The sequence below is a fragment of the Phyllobates terribilis genome, unplaced genomic scaffold, assembly GCF_046119375.1.
Source record: "Phyllobates terribilis strain yellow unplaced genomic scaffold, ASM4611937v1 Scaffold_1__5_contigs__length_1240528914, whole genome shotgun sequence".
NCBI lineage: Eukaryota > Metazoa > Chordata > Amphibia > Anura > Dendrobatidae > Phyllobates > Phyllobates terribilis.
Window position 1 is genome coordinate 103,736,321 of NW_027362761.1, and position 17,063 is coordinate 103,753,383.

The 17,063-nt window shown below is 37.6% G+C and overlaps 1 protein-coding gene across 8 annotated transcripts in view; it reads right to left on the minus strand.

Moving 5' to 3' along the window:
• BNC2 (basonuclin zinc finger protein 2) overlaps nt 1-17,063 on the minus strand; it is an 858,290-nt gene that overhangs the window by 372,213 nt on the left and 469,014 nt on the right. For 7 of the 8 annotated variants that reach the window (XM_073665393.1, XM_073665365.1, XM_073665205.1 and 4 more), the window contains one exon: nt 12,466-12,669. The exons of the other annotated variant lie outside the window; for it this stretch is intronic. In XM_073665393.1, coding sequence (XP_073521494.1) covers nt 12,466-12,669 — 204 coding nt within the window. The remainder of the gene's footprint in view (nt 1-12,465; nt 12,670-17,063) is intronic. 8 annotated transcript variants of the gene reach the window in all.

Consider the following 17,063-nt stretch of genomic DNA (forward strand, 5'->3'; position numbering starts at 1 on the left):
GAAATTTCATTATTTTTGAAAGAAAAGCACATTTTTTTTTCAATGAAGCTAACATTAAATGAATCAGAAATACACTCTATGCATTGTTAATGTGGTAAATGACTATTCTAGCTGCAAACGTCTTTTTTTTATTGCAATATCTACATAGGTGTATAGAGGCCCATTTCCAACAACCACCACTCCAGTGTTTTAATGGTACATTGTGTTTGCTAACTGTGTAAGAAGCTAATGGATGTTTAGAAAACCCTAGAAAACCCTTGCACAAGTATGTTAGCCCAGCTGAAAATGGTTTGGCTGATTTGAGAAGCTATAAAATTGACCTTCCTTTGAGCTAGTTGAGAATCTGGAGCATTATATTTGTTTGTTCTATGAAACTTTCAAAATGGCCAGAAAAAGAGAACTTTCATGTGAAACTCGACAGTCTATTCTTGTTCTTAGAAATGAAGGCTATTCCATGCGAGAAACTGAAGATTTCCTACAACGGTGTGTACTACTCCCTTCAGAGGAGAGCACAAACAGGCTCTAACCAGAGTAGAAAGAGAAGTGGGAGGCCCCGCTGCACAACTGAGCAACAAGACAAGGACATTAGAGTCTCTAGTCTGAGAAATCGACGCCTCACAGCTCCTCAACTGGCAGCTTCATTAAATAGTACACGCAAAACGCCAGTGTCAACGTCTACAGTGAAGAGGCGACTCCGGGATGCTGGCCTTCAGGGCAAAATGGCAAAGAAAAAGACATATCTGAGACTGGCTAATAAAAGGAAAAGATTAATATGGGCAAAAGAACACAGATATTGGACAGAGGAAGATTGGAAAAAAGTTTTATGGGCAGACGAATCAAAGTTTGAGGTGTTTGGATCACACAGAAGAACATTTGTGAGACGCTTTGGTGCTGGTAAAGTGGGAGAGTTGTTCAAGGTAAATGGTATTTTGAATAAGGAATGCTATCACTCCATTTTGCAACGCCATGCCATACCCTGTGGACAGCGCTTGATTGGAGCCAATTTCATCCTACAACAGGACAATGACCCAAAGCACAACTCCAAATTATGCATGAACTATTTAGGGGAGAAGCAGGCAGCTGGTATTCTATCTGTAATGGAGTGGCCAGCGCAGTCACCAGATCTCAACCCCATTGAGCTGTTGTGGGAGCAGCTTGACCGTATGGTACTCAAAAAGTGCCCATCAAGCCAATCCAACTTGTGGGAGGGGCTTCAGGAAGCATGGGGTGAAATTTCTCCTGATTACCTCAGCAAATTAACCGCTAGAATGCCAAAGGTCTGCAATGCTGGAATTGCTGCAAAGGAGCATTCTGAGACCAAAGCAAAGATTGAAGGAGAAAATTATTCTTTCTAATAAAAATCATTATTTCTAACCTTGTTAATGTCTGGACTATATTTTCTAATAATTTTTCAACTCATTTGATAAATAAAAGTATGAGTTTTCATGGAAAACACAAAATTGTCTTGGTGACCCCAAACTTTTGAACGGTAGTGTATATATATATATACAGCCACTCTGAAGCTTATTTTTCAAAGTAAGTACACCAGCCTCACCAGGTTATATTCTGAAACCTGTTCACGGAGCAACAGTAACTATTTTAAATTCTATAAGGTTTAAAATAGTCATGGACAATAGCAGAGTTTTATTAAATTCTATGGGGTGTCAACATAATATATTAATTACAGTATATGTTTTTAAAGTGATTAAAACACATTTCTCCCTTTTATCTGTCACATAAATAGGTTGCGTGTGTTATAATGGAAACAGAAGAAATTCCCTATAATATGTCTGGCATCTGGAGTAGCCTTCAACACATTTCCAACCACATGATTTGTGATACTTTGAAGGTGCAAAAGCAGCACAGATGCACGGCAGCGTCTGAGATCATTAAAGACCAGGCATCCACTGTAATGCTGCTGTCCCCAGCCCAGCTCCTAGTATGGCCCAAATGGAAGTTATAGAACATCCGCTGGAGCAAAAAAGTCACCGTGATATACAAATATTTTGCAACTCCAGGTAGGAAAAGGTTAATCGAGAGAGGACGCCAATAGAGTAATACAAAATAAAACAATTACAATAAGCATGCTGAAAACAAATGGAAGAGTTAACATTGTGGTCACAAGATGTATAGCGCAATGTCTGAAGACTGTTCATAGCTCATTAACACGACAAGACTGCTAAGGCTTCAGAGAGTGTGAGGTGTCAGATGTGGAAGCACCGGGACATATCAGCATGGCGAGGAATCAGGATTGCCGGCTACCGCTCATTCATTACAGCACTTGGCACTGACTCCACCAGTGCAGGCTGCCGGCTAGGGACAGTATGCTGCGTGATATAGCCCCTAGAAGAGGAATCGGAGCCCTTCCCATATGTGACAGACAAAAAGAGCATGCCAGCAACGCAAGCATATAGGAGCCAAAAGAGCAGCCTGCGCCGAGACTACGAGCAGTGTACAAGCAGTGTGCCGGGGAGACATTACTGCATGGCTACATTCACTGCTCATACTAATACATCATATACATGAGGAAGAAGCATGGTACACAACCTGTAGGGACTGTACAGACGGAGAAGACTTTGATGCTACTATCTATCTATCTATCTATCTATCATCTATCTATCTATCTAGCTCTCATATCTATCTATCTATCTATCCCATATCTATCTATCTATCCATCAATCTATCTATCTATCCATCAATCTATCATCTATCTATCATCTATCTATCTATCTGTATATCTCATATCTATCTAACTATATATCTATCTATTATCTATTATCTATCTATTATCTATCCATCTATCTATCTCATATCTATCTATCTATCCATCTATCTATCTCATATCTATCTATTATCTATCTATTATCTATCCATCTATCTATCTCATATCTATCTGTATATCTCATATCTATCTAACTATATATCTATCTATTATCTAACCATCTATCTATCTCATATCTATCTATCTATCCCATATCTCTCTATCTATCTATCTATCTATCTATCTATCTATCTATCTATCTATCTATCCCATATCTATCTATCTATCTGCTGAAAGTCATGAATTATAAAAAGGCTTGTTCATTTTTTGTTACTTGGACATTGAAGAGAGGCCATTCTTTGAGCGATACCTAGTAACGACTTGTTTGAGGGTCTGGAACCTGCACCCACCACTCCTATGGGGCTGATTACATTTTCTGTAACATGTATTCATCTATCTGCCTATTTTAATTATTCTTTCTTACTACATGTATTTCCTTACATTGTTAAGCTGTTCTATCCTCCAGCATACTTGCTTTTAAATAATGCAGATTACTGTGGTGTCTTTAGAATAATGGCCATTAAACATTGTTTATTTTTTACTATTATTCATTAGGAGAAAAAAAAAATAATTATTTGCAGACAATGAAAGTAACTATGTTGCAGAAAAAGCAGAAACGTGTCTTGTAGTGCTGAATGCAATGCAGCAAGACACAGGACAGGCTAACATGAAGCGATTGCGATTGCTCGGGTTGTAATTGACGCCAGGATTATATCATGTCGGACAAGCTGTTCTCCTATAATCAGCCCCATGGTGTCACAGTGACCTGGCAAACTGAGAAAAGCTTTTGCTGGCGCTTGGGGTTTGGCAGTTCTTTCTTTGCTATAGTCCACAAAAGTTCAACCCCATAACTACTAAGAGATTCCCCTGCCGACATGTTATCAGTCATACAGGGTTCTCCTTGGCACATAATGTACGTAAATAGCTAGACTAAGGCGATAAAAGAAATTCTGTGCTGGACAAACATGCGACAATCAAGATTAGCCCTTTTTATTTGCTTCGAAATATTCTCATGTAGATGAGATGATTTTGTAATTTCACGGCTTTGAGCTGTTTCTTCTTTTTGACAACACATGGAGGTACAGAAGTAGGCAGTCCCATGTAAAAGACACAATCATATCCCAATGAGTTCTGCAAAATACGGTAAAAATGTCAGCTCCGCTGCATCTGACAAACTCATTTCTGATGGATCCAGCTCCAATCATTATCTTCCAATATGCCTTTGACTTGACATTACAGACCTGCAGCCTGCGACATTGTACATTGAAATTAGCTGACCATCTGATGTGTATGGGGGAACCCCGACCCTTCCCGACAGATGATGTTGGGGGAGATAGGATCAGGCGGGTTAAATACAAGCATTCAATTCCAAATTGACTCTGTAAAGATAGAATAAAATGGGATGTAGAATATACATTTATGCAAAATATGCCAAGGTTCGTCCTTGTGTACACTACTCTGTATAGAGAGATCTCATGAATTGGACTGAGGGTCAGGAAGAAACTGTACAAGCAAAATCAATAGACACGTTTGGAAAGTATATGGCTACTACTTTATGAATCTGACATGGTGCTGCTTGTGGAAGTTCTCCATTTTTATTATTATGCTATACATTGCGGAAAATGACATTGGTCAAGATTTGGCCAGTAAGGTGAACTTTTCTCCTGGTAACCCATATAATCCATTCAATTATCCTTAAGTCCGACATTCTTACATTGTTACTTTTTAGTCACCAGGTCCTATATCCATTTTTCTTCTTAAGGAACCCCGCTGTAATAAACGCACTGATTTCATAGACATGGATAACCCTACATTTGCAGACACATTGGATTACTTAAACTTCCTGACAAAAAGCTACAAAGTCATAAAAAGCCAAAAAGCAAACAAACAGCACATGAAAACTGGTTTAATTGAGTGGTTGGAGATAGTTTGTTTAGTTTGAAAGGAAGTTGAAGTAATATAATGCCTTTATGACAAGTTCTTGTAAAACCATGGTGTTAGACTTAACTCTTCAGTTCAGAGAAATGGGTAAAATGTGCACCTGTAGATTCGCATGTTTCTACCTTCGTAAAAAAAATATATATATATTCAACTGCCTCATGGGTAATGGTAATAGATCCACAGTGTAAAATCATATTCGGTGTAGGTATCTCTCCACCCGATCAGCTTGTTATCGGAGCACCTGGCATGCAAGAGGTTAAGTGGAATGATTCAACAGCAGAATGTGCTGATCCTTTTAATCTAATTTCCATACATTTATACAACATAGGTTTTATTAGATATATTAATGCTGATTTGCAGTCCCAAAGGCATTTTCATTTAACACCAGACATATTCTATGGTTCACTAAGAAGTCACTTTTGTTTCGATCTACGGCAGAAAATACATGAAGACATAGGGTCGTATGGCCATGCCAGAGCAGCGACTTAAAAAAATGAAGTCACAGCTGTCCTAACATACTGAATTTATATGTAGAGATCGTGAGTTATGTTGCGCCTTTTCCATTTAGATCTATTATTTTACTCTGACATAAGGTCATACTGGCACTCATATTATTTGGCACAAAATCATCATGGAAAAGTTCCCCTCTCCTGATTTATCTCACTCTCTTTAAGTATGAATTACACAGTAAATCTGGTGGCATTAAATACTTCTGTATTACATGGTAATAACTCCAGTCAATTGCTCATAGGACGTTCTTTCTAAGATCACAAGCTTAATTCCTTATATATTGACTCCAGGTTCGGAAGGTATATTCAAACAAACGTCTTGAGGTTGTATGTAATGAATGGAGGTCTTGTTATGAGTTAGAGTTGGGGTACATTTTTAAATTATAATGGGGTAGAAAGGTACCGATACATAATGTAGGAATAGATGAAATGTCTCAGTGCAACCAGTAGGCCTTTGCCACTATAAAATGACACTTTATGAAGCAACAGGTAGGGAACACATTGACTAGAATTTCCAAGCCAAGAGTTAAAATAAAAAAGTAATTAAAATGAAAGCTATGAAAACCAATCTTGTACATAATAATACAAATACCGTGACATACATAGTCTTCTTCCTTTCCAAAAGTCCCAACTCTTCTCTTTATAATAGTCAATCTGAAGACAATTGTCAATTTAAAGTGCATTCCCCCCATATAGTAAGTACGTAGTCTACTACACATACAAGAAGCATTCTAATCTTTGGATATCGCTGCTCAGATATAAAGCTGCGTGACTTTTCTAGAGATTATAAGGGCAACCATGTGTTGTAAGACTATTAAGGAGTGAGGTGATGGATCATCAATATACGATAGATAGTAAACAGGAGAATACTCAACCAGATGTCTATCGCTTTCTCGGTTATGTGGCCACCACTAGTCTCTAATCATGACCACCCGCCCCAACAAAACAATTTAAGTAAGGATATCTGGTAACTGATTAATTAGATATATTATAGCTTCTTAAACGGATACATTATATCTTCTTGGCTTCTGATGAAAAAAAGGAATAATCATATATGATGACCAACGGGCCAATATGCTACAATAACATTGTATCTGTATTATCGTATAATCAAAGGACCAGATAAGAAAACAAATTAGGATAACTCATATAATTATGAGGAAAGGAAAGTAATAGAACAAAAGAAATGGATGGACAAATGAAGAAAATCTGAATGACTACTCGCAATAGCAAATCAGGCTAATCTAATGGGAAACATGATCATGTATTGCCGGTAGGCTCCTCCTCAGTCTTTAGCCATACAAACTACTATCCATAACTAAAGGTATCCTATTCTGGATAGAAAGGCAAGGATAATGTTTCCATAGTTCTGACATACCCGCACTACATCATTGCAATAACACGATGATTTCGTTGCTACGTAGGGTGACTGGGGGGAAGAAAATTCTAGTAAGATACGAAAGGCACTTGTCGAGCAGTGTGGTCCAGATTTCATTCCGTAAGAGACATTCAGTAGCCAGTGGTAAATGGATATATTTAATCAAGAGAACTTGTCACTAGGAAAAAAGTATTAATAATACTTAACTTCCCATAAATTGTGTGTAGGAGAAATTGTGAGCCGCACCTAGGACTGGTTTGAGACTCTACAATCTGTGTACAGTGCTTTGGAATATGTCGGCGCTCTGTGCTTAATGCTAGTGAATGAATAAAGCATGAGTTCTGTCACATATAGGTCTACAAAAGGTCTAATAAAGTCAAGTGAACAAAAACTAATTTTGTAACATTTTAACCCTATGATGATGCCAAACTCTACAGACGTAGATGCTACAGCTGCACAAGCTTTACATCATGGGTGTAGAGGTGACAGAATAAGAGCTAGTGTTCAAAATGCCAGACACTGTTCTAAATGTCTAGTAAAGGAAGAAAGAAATGAAATATCTAAAGGTGAATGAAAAATATAATCTGTTCTATAGCTGCCAAATTGCATGTGTCTTAGCAGCATGCTAGCTATATGTCAGATCACTGTCCCGTGGTAATGTATTTGCCAGCCTGGGCATCCTGAAATGCTACGACTGATGGCAGCACAATAATTTAATGACATTGTAAAAATTAATGTAATGTTTGAAAGCTGCCACAATAAGACCTAATCTTTCCATAGAAATACAATGGGGATAGAGAAAGCGTACACGTATACTTCCAATATTCCCAAAGGAGAATGTCATTAAACAACAGTGGATACTGTAACATCCATCATATTGGAGCTCATATTTTTACCTAATTTTTGCCTTTTTGTAACTGAAAGCATCGACATTAAGGGCTCTGATCTTCTATCTGTAGACAAACTTAGTGAGACATGCTCAGTGATCTAATTTATACACGCAGAAAAATGCAATATAGATGGCAAATTCTCCAAAATTGGGCAGTAAAAATACAACAAGAGTTTGATTTGAGATCATCAGTCTGGAAACAGATTCTAATAAATTATTAGGTGTACCGGAAGAAAAGACATAAAACAGGTCCAGAAATGATTGATTTGGGGTATTATTTATAAGAAGAGTTAAACATTTAAAAAAAATTAGATTGAGTAAATTTATATTTTTGTGAAAAAAAATTAACATTAAGTTTGTCGGCATAAAAAATGGCCAGGTGGGTAAAAGTCCAGTGGGTAAAAGTTATCAGAGATGAAAAGGGAGTGAAAAAAGTACCTTACGACAAGATAAAGTAATATTCAAATAAAAGTGTCTGAAATGCGTTAAGGGTGTTATCCAGATACATAAACATAGTACATGGCTGTATTACGTATGTTTTCTTCCTAACACAAGTTAATGCACATGCTCCAGTGCTAGCTGATGTCTGGGCATAGTGAAGAAATGAGGTGTGATTTATAATCATATCAGTCTGATGATATATAATAATATATAGGGTTTTTTTTTCTTGTGGCAAATATGTGGTTGCTGTCTTTATCCTAATGCACTGCTGCACATTTTTAATGTATACTGGGTAAAGGGAGGTTTCCTCGGTTTTAACCTTCTCTTGTCTGAATGCACCTGTATCACTGAACAGAAGTTCTCCAGCTATGGACCGACTTACTCTATAAGCACACGGCATATGTCAAAAGTAGGCCAAAGCACACGTTATACTAGGTTGAAATTCAATGCAGCAAGTAAAGAGTTACTGCAATTTGTCATAGTTAATTATGGGAATTAAAATTTATAGGGTTACCAGTTTAGGTTACATTCCTGAAATGCATTACACCAATGTAACCATATTTGTTTGATGGTTACTGCTATGTGTAGAGTAGATTATGCTCTTCTGCTTCAAATATATATATATATATATAAACACACACACGTGTGTGTATATATATGTACAAAACATACAAAATGTTTCTTTCGAGTCTATCTATCATCTATCTATCATCTATGTATCCCATATCTATTTCTTCTATCTTTCTGTCGATCCATGTATCTATCTGCGTCACACCGATATATTATCTATTATCTCTGTTATGTCATATCTGTCAATTTATCCATCATCATCGTTTTTATACCCATGTCTTTGTGGTATTTTTATCTGCATTATGTTTTCTTTTATAGGACAGGTTAGTGACACAGTAACATACTACGAGCAGTAAAATTGCTCCAAATCCATAAAAGAAATAATAGATGTAAATTGATGTTACACGTGTTCTAGCTGCTTCCCATCCTTATCACCTCTACTAACTGACAATTAACTAATGAAAAACAATTGATCACTTGGTAAAAAGAAATGCATTCATTTGGTGAACCTGAAATTTGAAATGTTTCAAATTGTCTTCATGTAAAAATTAAAGAAAAAATAAATAAAATGCAGCTAAAAATACAGTAAAAATAATTGTTTCAAAAGTGTAAAGAAATATGTTCAAATTATTTAATGGGTTGAAATGACTTTTCCTGACTGCTTTTTTAACCTCTCATCTATCACAGAGCAGGTCTAGTTCCTGCATTTCTCAGCCACCCTTCTGCTATTTGCCCCTACATATTTGTGCCAGATGAAGGTAAGAGAGGTTGGGGTGACCAGTCATAAGTCAGGGATGGACAAGCAGGCAGTTTCTGGTCATTCTCTACTTGTCATCGATCAAAGTGACCCCAAACAACCGCCTTCAAACACAGTTCACAAAATGCCCTTTTAGGTTATCAGTTATTTTAGTGCTGAAAAATGTGACTAAACTCAACAAGACGATGAGTTGGAATATTTTTAAGGAATTTTTGTGGACTTGTCCATAGAAAAAGACTAAACCGAGAGGCCTAAATAATTCTTCTCTTGATTTTTGTACATTGTAAAAATGTTTTCACATTGTAAAAATAAACACATTAGACTTCAATGTTAGGAAGAGACTTTAACTCTTAGTCGTTCAGTGGTAGTTTTATGTCTACTACTAAAATAGAGAAAAAAATGGTTAAAAATATAACATAGAAGAGTAATGAAAGCTAAACAGATGTTAATTTTGTGGCTTTTTTATTTTTTTGACTTTCCTGCATATAATTTTTTACATTATTACGTCGGAGAGTTTAAAACAAAATTCCACCCAATTTGAAGGATAAAGAATTATTTCCAACTGATGCAGCATTACACGGGCACCTGAAGTAAAACTGCTATTTTTCACTCCACTGTTTTTTGGTATTGCCAGATGGAAGCTTTGAATTATGTACGATATTTATTTCCTTGACAATGAATCAAGCTAATCTGTAAATTCCTTTACAGCCAATTCATTTGCTAGAGCTGACGTGAATTCTGGAGGATACACCTGATGGAATGCAGATAAGTAAGGTTCATACGTCAAGGGTCCGCTTTCTTCTAACAGGTTGACAACACAAACAAAATTGTACATTTTTTTTTTTTGTACGTAAAACCCAAAAAAAATGACAACTTTTAAACTTTACAAATAGAAATTAATTTCTATTTCAGAAACTGCTTCATTTGGAATTGATTTTAAAATCACTTAATCTGTCTCTAATTGTTAAAGTTTGTTTTACTCTGGTGTTTCATTAATGAAAAACAAAACAAATATATTGCTTAGACACGTGTCTAGCATTAGTTCACGTAATATACGTACCCTGCCAAAATACAAGTAGCAAACTATTAAACCCATAATAAAAGTTGTCCCAATTCTCTCAGCTTTTTAATCTCCAAGACCGGAACAAATTTAGGATGACTTCTCATCTTCTCATCTCACCACAATCCTTTTTTTTTTTTTAGCTTTCTTCCCCTAGAGTGAGTTTTCTTTAGCTTTGCTGATCTTGCACTTTTTTCTTTATCTCGTGTTTTTGGATTATGTTTTTATTTATTAATTCCGACCAGACAATCGTACATACTGGAGAATGACTCAATAGTCATTCATTGTGTTCTGATCAGTATATGGATTTAATTAATTAACTGTGTTTTGGACATACTAACTTCCTAAAAAAGTCTCTTTTATAGCCCTATGTAACCTATTATAGACATTACATGCTTTTATTGCATTATTTGGAAATTTTGTTACCTTGTTTATATATTGATTAAAAAAAATCTTACAGAAAATGGTCCATACAACATACATATTGTACCTACGATTACTAAAATATAACTCAAAAACACCCAAAACTAGTAATAAAAGTAAGACACCTAGACGTATGATTCTTTTAATGTCTATAGTTCTGCAATGGAATGTGAACAGATATGGGTAAAGTGCTGTTCAGATGGGTTTGTTCAGCATCACAATGCATAACGTTCAGGATTTCTGGACATATTTAAGAATTGCTCTTTCTGTCCAGGTTCACGTTCGTTTGAGATTGATATCAGCTTACTGTATTATCAGTAGTAATCAGGGTCCCTCTACAGGAGATACCAAAATATGCCTTGTTAAAAATGTGCATTATCCAGCTATTGAGTCTTTAGGACCTACATTTTTCTAAGGGGTTAATGATCTTTGCCCTCCGTCAATTTATATTCTCATCTATTAGATTTAAAAAATAAAAGATATCAGATCTGTCATGTTATTACATTGTGAGGAATAGCCAGTGATATTTTTCAGGATGTAAAAAACTTGATAACTTCTCATCTAGAAAAAAACTTTTCAGGTGAATGTAAAGTGTTTATCTGTAAAAAAATTATATTGATGTCGGGTTGTTTAGAAAGGCGATCTAACCGAATACTCATCGTTGATATAGTAGTTTGCGTTTTGTACATTATACAGTTAACTTTTTATATTTTAGCCCACTCGTAGATTAGGATAAGAAGATGCAGCCGGCAGCCTGCGTATCACCATGTGCATGGTACAGAGACACCGGCTTGTGTGATTAATTATCAGTTGTTACTGGCCTCGCAATAACATTTCAGCTTTCCCGTCAATAGCAGCATACCAAGATGCCTTTAAGGCGGCCCCCAGTGCAGGAAAGACTCTGGGGAGGACGCCAAGACACGGCCTTGCAGTGCGAGTGAGAGAAACAGGGGGCAGAAAAAGTGATTATGTATATGTGCTGAAGAATGTAGGATACTTTGAGTGAAAAGGGGTTAAGAAAAAAAGTAATCGGGAACAGTAGGATGAACAGGGAGACGTAAGGAAAGAAAGAAACGATGGAAAAACAAACCCGAAAAAAAGAAAAATGAAGAGCAGCTTAACTGCCTGAGCTATCAACCATCCGCTCTGAGCCTTGAGCAGTTTCAACAACACAGCAGTTCAGCTCATCTGAGTACTGGGGGAAGCTGCGCTCAACCACATGAAGTCAATTAAGATCCTAGGAGAGGGGCCCCTCAAATTTCTATCACTGCGAAATCAGTGAAAGGAAAAAGGAAAGAGTGGATGTGGTTTTAATTCCACTTTTGATTACTTTCGCAGAAAGGATGCTACGGGCTAATTGTTTTGCATTGCATAGAAATTTCATTTGTTTTTTCACTTCTCCCTTTTCTCTACAAAGTCTATAAAAACACAACTAGAAAGTAACTGCTTTTTCAGGTAGCACTTCATTCATAAGTAAGCTCTGTGCTTTTCCCAATAATTAAATATATGAATGAGAGATATCACAGAAACGCCAACATCCCATATCAGGTTTTAAGTGAAAAGTAAAATAAATTGCTGAATATTAATCTATATGTTAGACAGATCATGAGAACACTATTGTCTTCAATTCTAAAATTTAACTTTGCAAGCAAGTAAGCAAAAAAGGAAGCACTCACCTGTTGGGACATTCTGAAGAGTAGATTGGCATCACAGTTCTGCCATGCCCCCATGTACCCAGGCTCGCTTGCCGGTGTCCTCGTTCCGAACTGCATGGAGTTGTCAGGGCAAGAGTCTCTGAATGCCCGGTCTCTTGCCCTCCTGTCTCGCTGTCTGTCTCTCTGTACGCCTCTTTCTCTCACATCCACTTCTGCTTCTTCTGACTGAAAAGTGAAGGTGGATTTTTGAGCCTCTTGGCATTCAGTAGCACAAGTGTGGAGTAGTTACAGAGCTGCATGTAGGCTGCATTTCATTTAGGGAAAGAGAGTAAAAAAGGGTAGGAGAGGATGAGGAAGGGGGTGGGTGGGAGGTGAAGTAGCAAGGAGGGATGTGCTGCTGATGGTGGGGGGGTGAGAGATGCAAAGCTTATTTTGCACCTTCCTCACAGATACCCCTATCATTTATGCATGGATTGTGACTCCCCAAGGCTCCTCTTTGCTCAGTCTAACAGCTGCTTGTCAGGTGTGCATGTAGCACAAAAAGAGAAAAAAATTGCCCGAGACCAAGGAACAGCTTTAAGGATGTCACAGGCTAGAGGAGCAGAGAGTCAACTGCACTGTTCCACTGTCAGGCACTAAATGACATCCTGCACTAACCTCTCTCAGCCTACAGATAGCCATATACTCATAGACACGCGCACACAGTCACTGATCACAGGAAGTTGGGAGGGAAAGGGTTCTGGCCCTTTCTTACAGCCTTTCTTCTTATATCTCCTGCTTTTCTTCAATAATCTGTCAAGTTAAGAATGCCACATTTGACACTTGTCAGTGCCACACTACTCTTTGTACTTTACTCCTTTCTTTTATTATTTCTTTCGCCCCCTCCCACCCCCCTGTACCACTGCAAAAAAAATTAAATTGAAGAAAAAAAAGAAAAATCCAACGACTTGCCAATAAACAATGAGAAAATATTCCGCTGATTTGCCAAGCGCCAAGTTATCAATACAAACGATTCATATGCAGACTAAATAATAAACAGTAAAACAAACACCGGATTTTTCTTCTTTTTTTTTTTGGGGGGGTTTGCGTGCAGGGTGTAATGTATTCAACTAAATTTCACACTTTCATGAAAGTAAAAGACTTAAACTGCCTAATAAAAACTGATATAAACATAAAATACAAAACAATGTCACAATACTAATTATCAACAATAGAGAAAAAACAAACAAACCATAAACACGAAAGAAAAGAATAGTGTCAGCACCGAGGAGGTTAAACCCTGACCCCAGAGATACCTTTGGCCTGTCAATGCCCCAGACATCACAGTGTTAAACAACAGCCATGGAGAAGTATGGGGCATCTTCTCTAAAAAGTTCCCTCAAAAAGAGAAGATTTGTCTGCTAATAAAACGCACAGACAGGCAGTAGGACAAATGCAGAGAGAAGCAGCACTTTGCCCACATCTTGGACATAACAATAAAGTGAGCATCTACAGTCTGTAAAACAAAGAACGACGGCGGCAAAGAGCTTGTGTGACTGCTCGGTGTCATTAGTGCACAATGAGGAGCGATGAGGAAAGCTACACTGTGCTGACACAAATGTGCCTCCCTCTCCCCATCCCACAGCTCCTGAAAGCTTTTCTGTTAAACTTTCCTCCAGTTCACCACCATTAGGCGCACACGTACATACACACACACAACGAGAAGAGTTGGCACAAGCAGCATACTAACCACACACTATGGCGAAAAGGTCAAAACAAGAATGGATCAAAAAAAAGATAAACAAACATGCCTTGATTACGGAGCCATGCCGAGATTATATATAGATTTATATATATATATATATATGTATATATATATATATATATATATATATATATATACGGGTGGTTAATTGGGAACCTGTAAGTCAATTGTGCCAACAGTGGCTGTGCTTTCACAGCCAGATATTAGCCATTTAAACTCCCTCTAAAATTTGCTAGCCTCTTGATTTCTGAAGTGGCACTCAATGCTTCAGTCAAGCTGCCTGCTCAGCTCCTGACCTTCCCACTAATGGCTGTTATTTGAGGGAGGCTTAAGGACACTGTCAATAGCAGGCTTCCTCCTATCTCCTCTCCTCTGCATCACTCCCCCTCCTTCTCTGTCCCTGTCTCTTTTCCCATCTATCTGGTACACCTCCCCTCACTCCTCGCCCTTACTGTTCCGTATCATGCAGTACTAGTCTGTGAATGAATATAAGTGTACACACACACACGCAGTCAGACAGGCAGATGTAGTGTACACACACGCAGACAGACAGGCACATATATAAATACATATGGGCGTTGTATACGCACACAAATATACTGCAGTCAGGAGCACCTGCTGCAGTAATAGACTGTTTTATTAAAACTGTTATTCTGCAAGACTTGAGATTCCCTGAGGACTGGGCCATGTCAAAGCCGATATAATTAACTAGAGGCTCAGCAACGGATCAATTACCAGACAAGCAAGTGATAGTGAAATCAATGAAAGATCATCAGGCACATTATCAGTGTTGCAACTCATTAGGGTAAAACTGAGAAGTGTGCTCAAAGCAAGCCCAGGCAAGGTGGCATTACAAAACAAAGGGCTAATTTGGAGACCCTGCTGTGAACAATCTGTAACAGAATTAGCCTCTCTCCCCGCACCTCCACAGCCACCTAAACTGCGTCCTACTGTAACTAAATGTGACAGACTGAGAGGCGCAGTTTATTAAGACACCAACTTCAAGTTTATTTAGTTCATAAACTCCCTCTCAGAAAATCAATATGGTCTGTGCAAGGGTTATTAGGCAGGCTGGCTTAATACATCCAAATGTGATTTCCTGAGGCAGGGGTCATTGGTAGGAAAGGGGCTGAACCTTGAGACATCTTTGTAGAACCAAAGGTGAGTTAGAGTTTGTTTAATGCGGAAAAGGATGAACCTTCCTTCTGCCCCAATATCTATCATTATGAAGTTTACAGGTTGATAGTGTCGGAGATCACCACAACAGTGTCCGTCATCATTACCTGTACTTCATTCAAAAAAATTCCATAAACAGGAAAGATCAATGAGAGTGGATCATTATACATTGTGTGGCCTGATAGGGTGTCCCCCATTGTGACACGTTTGACTACGCTAATACAGTAAACTATAGATGAAGTGAGAAACATGATAGAATTAATAAAAGTAGTCGCTATATACAGTACGTTACATCTGGGGCAATATATCACATAAAAGACAATAATATTTAATATTTAGAGGACGTACTTTACTTGCTGAGTTTTTTAACAGTCCCATTTGGGTGTGAGACAGAGCATGCTAAACACAAGGCAACACGGGAGCAGGAGAAAAAAATGATGGATTTAGTTTATAATCTTCTCATAAGATTTTATTAAATTTTTATTTTTTTTCCATTTCGTGGACACTAATAAGCAAACACTTTTGGGGCAATATCTGCAGACTTGTTCGGCTGGAATGTAGCAACGAATAACATATCAAGTTTGCAGTTTCAGAATGACTGTAGAAAAAAGTCATATCAGCAAATCACTTCCAGGGGGTGTCTTAATAAAAGGGGTTTCCTCTCATACTACAAAAAACATGCTGATAGGTTAAAGGGGTTCTCCAGGAAGATAGAGAGAGAGAAAAAAAGAAAGATAGAGAGAAAGAAAGAAAGAGAGAGAGAGAGAAAGAAAAAAGAAAGAAAAAAGAAAGAAAAATAGAAAGAAAGAGAAAAGAGAGAGAGAAAGAAAATAAGAAAGAGAGAAAGAAAGATAGAAAGAAAGAAATTAAGAAAGAAAGAGGAAGATGTTACTATGAGTAAATCCCTAAATACATATAATTAGCAAATCACAATCGTTATCTCTAAGGAGGTAATCATTATAGTACATTATAATGGCCACCAGGAATTTATTCATTATGACTTTGTTTTTAATATTTTTCTCCTATACGCAGAGAGCCCCCTTTAAAGGGTTTTTCTGTTTTCAGAAAAGAAACAGGCAAGGCTGAGGAGTTACTATGACAAAATAATAAAGACGCAGTACCTACCTGGTAAATCCCATGTAAATCAAATACTCCCTACCATTCGTAGTTTACTTGGCTGTGCATAGACATGCCATCGACAATCACTGACCTCAGCCGCAGATGTGGGCACAGAGAGAAGAGGTCCCTGTGCAAGAACAATATATTGGCCCTTTGTAGTCCCATATCTCATAACAATGCACAATTCTACCTTTTTTGAAGATAGAAGTGGTCCCCTTACTTCTTGGGCCTCTGTTTACACCATTGGTATGTCCATCACTGCTCAGGAGAGTACATCTCAAGACCAATGATTGGCTACAGTATTGAGAAATAAAAATATTAGTCTGTCTTTTTAAGAAATAAGTGTCCATTTGAGTTGAGCAAAAAGATTTGAAGGGTCCTTGTTTATTGTCTATGTTTGTAGTCCCTGGCAGCTGGACAAGAGCAGTGAGAATTTCTTTGGCTAGGACTTTCCGGTGTTCTTTTCACCTCTTGTAATTACTAGGCACCTGAGACATCATGACATTGCATGAGGTCTAGTGCCTACGTTTTCCACAGCATCATGATGTAATGGAAACCCTGTAATCACAAGTGGTATCCA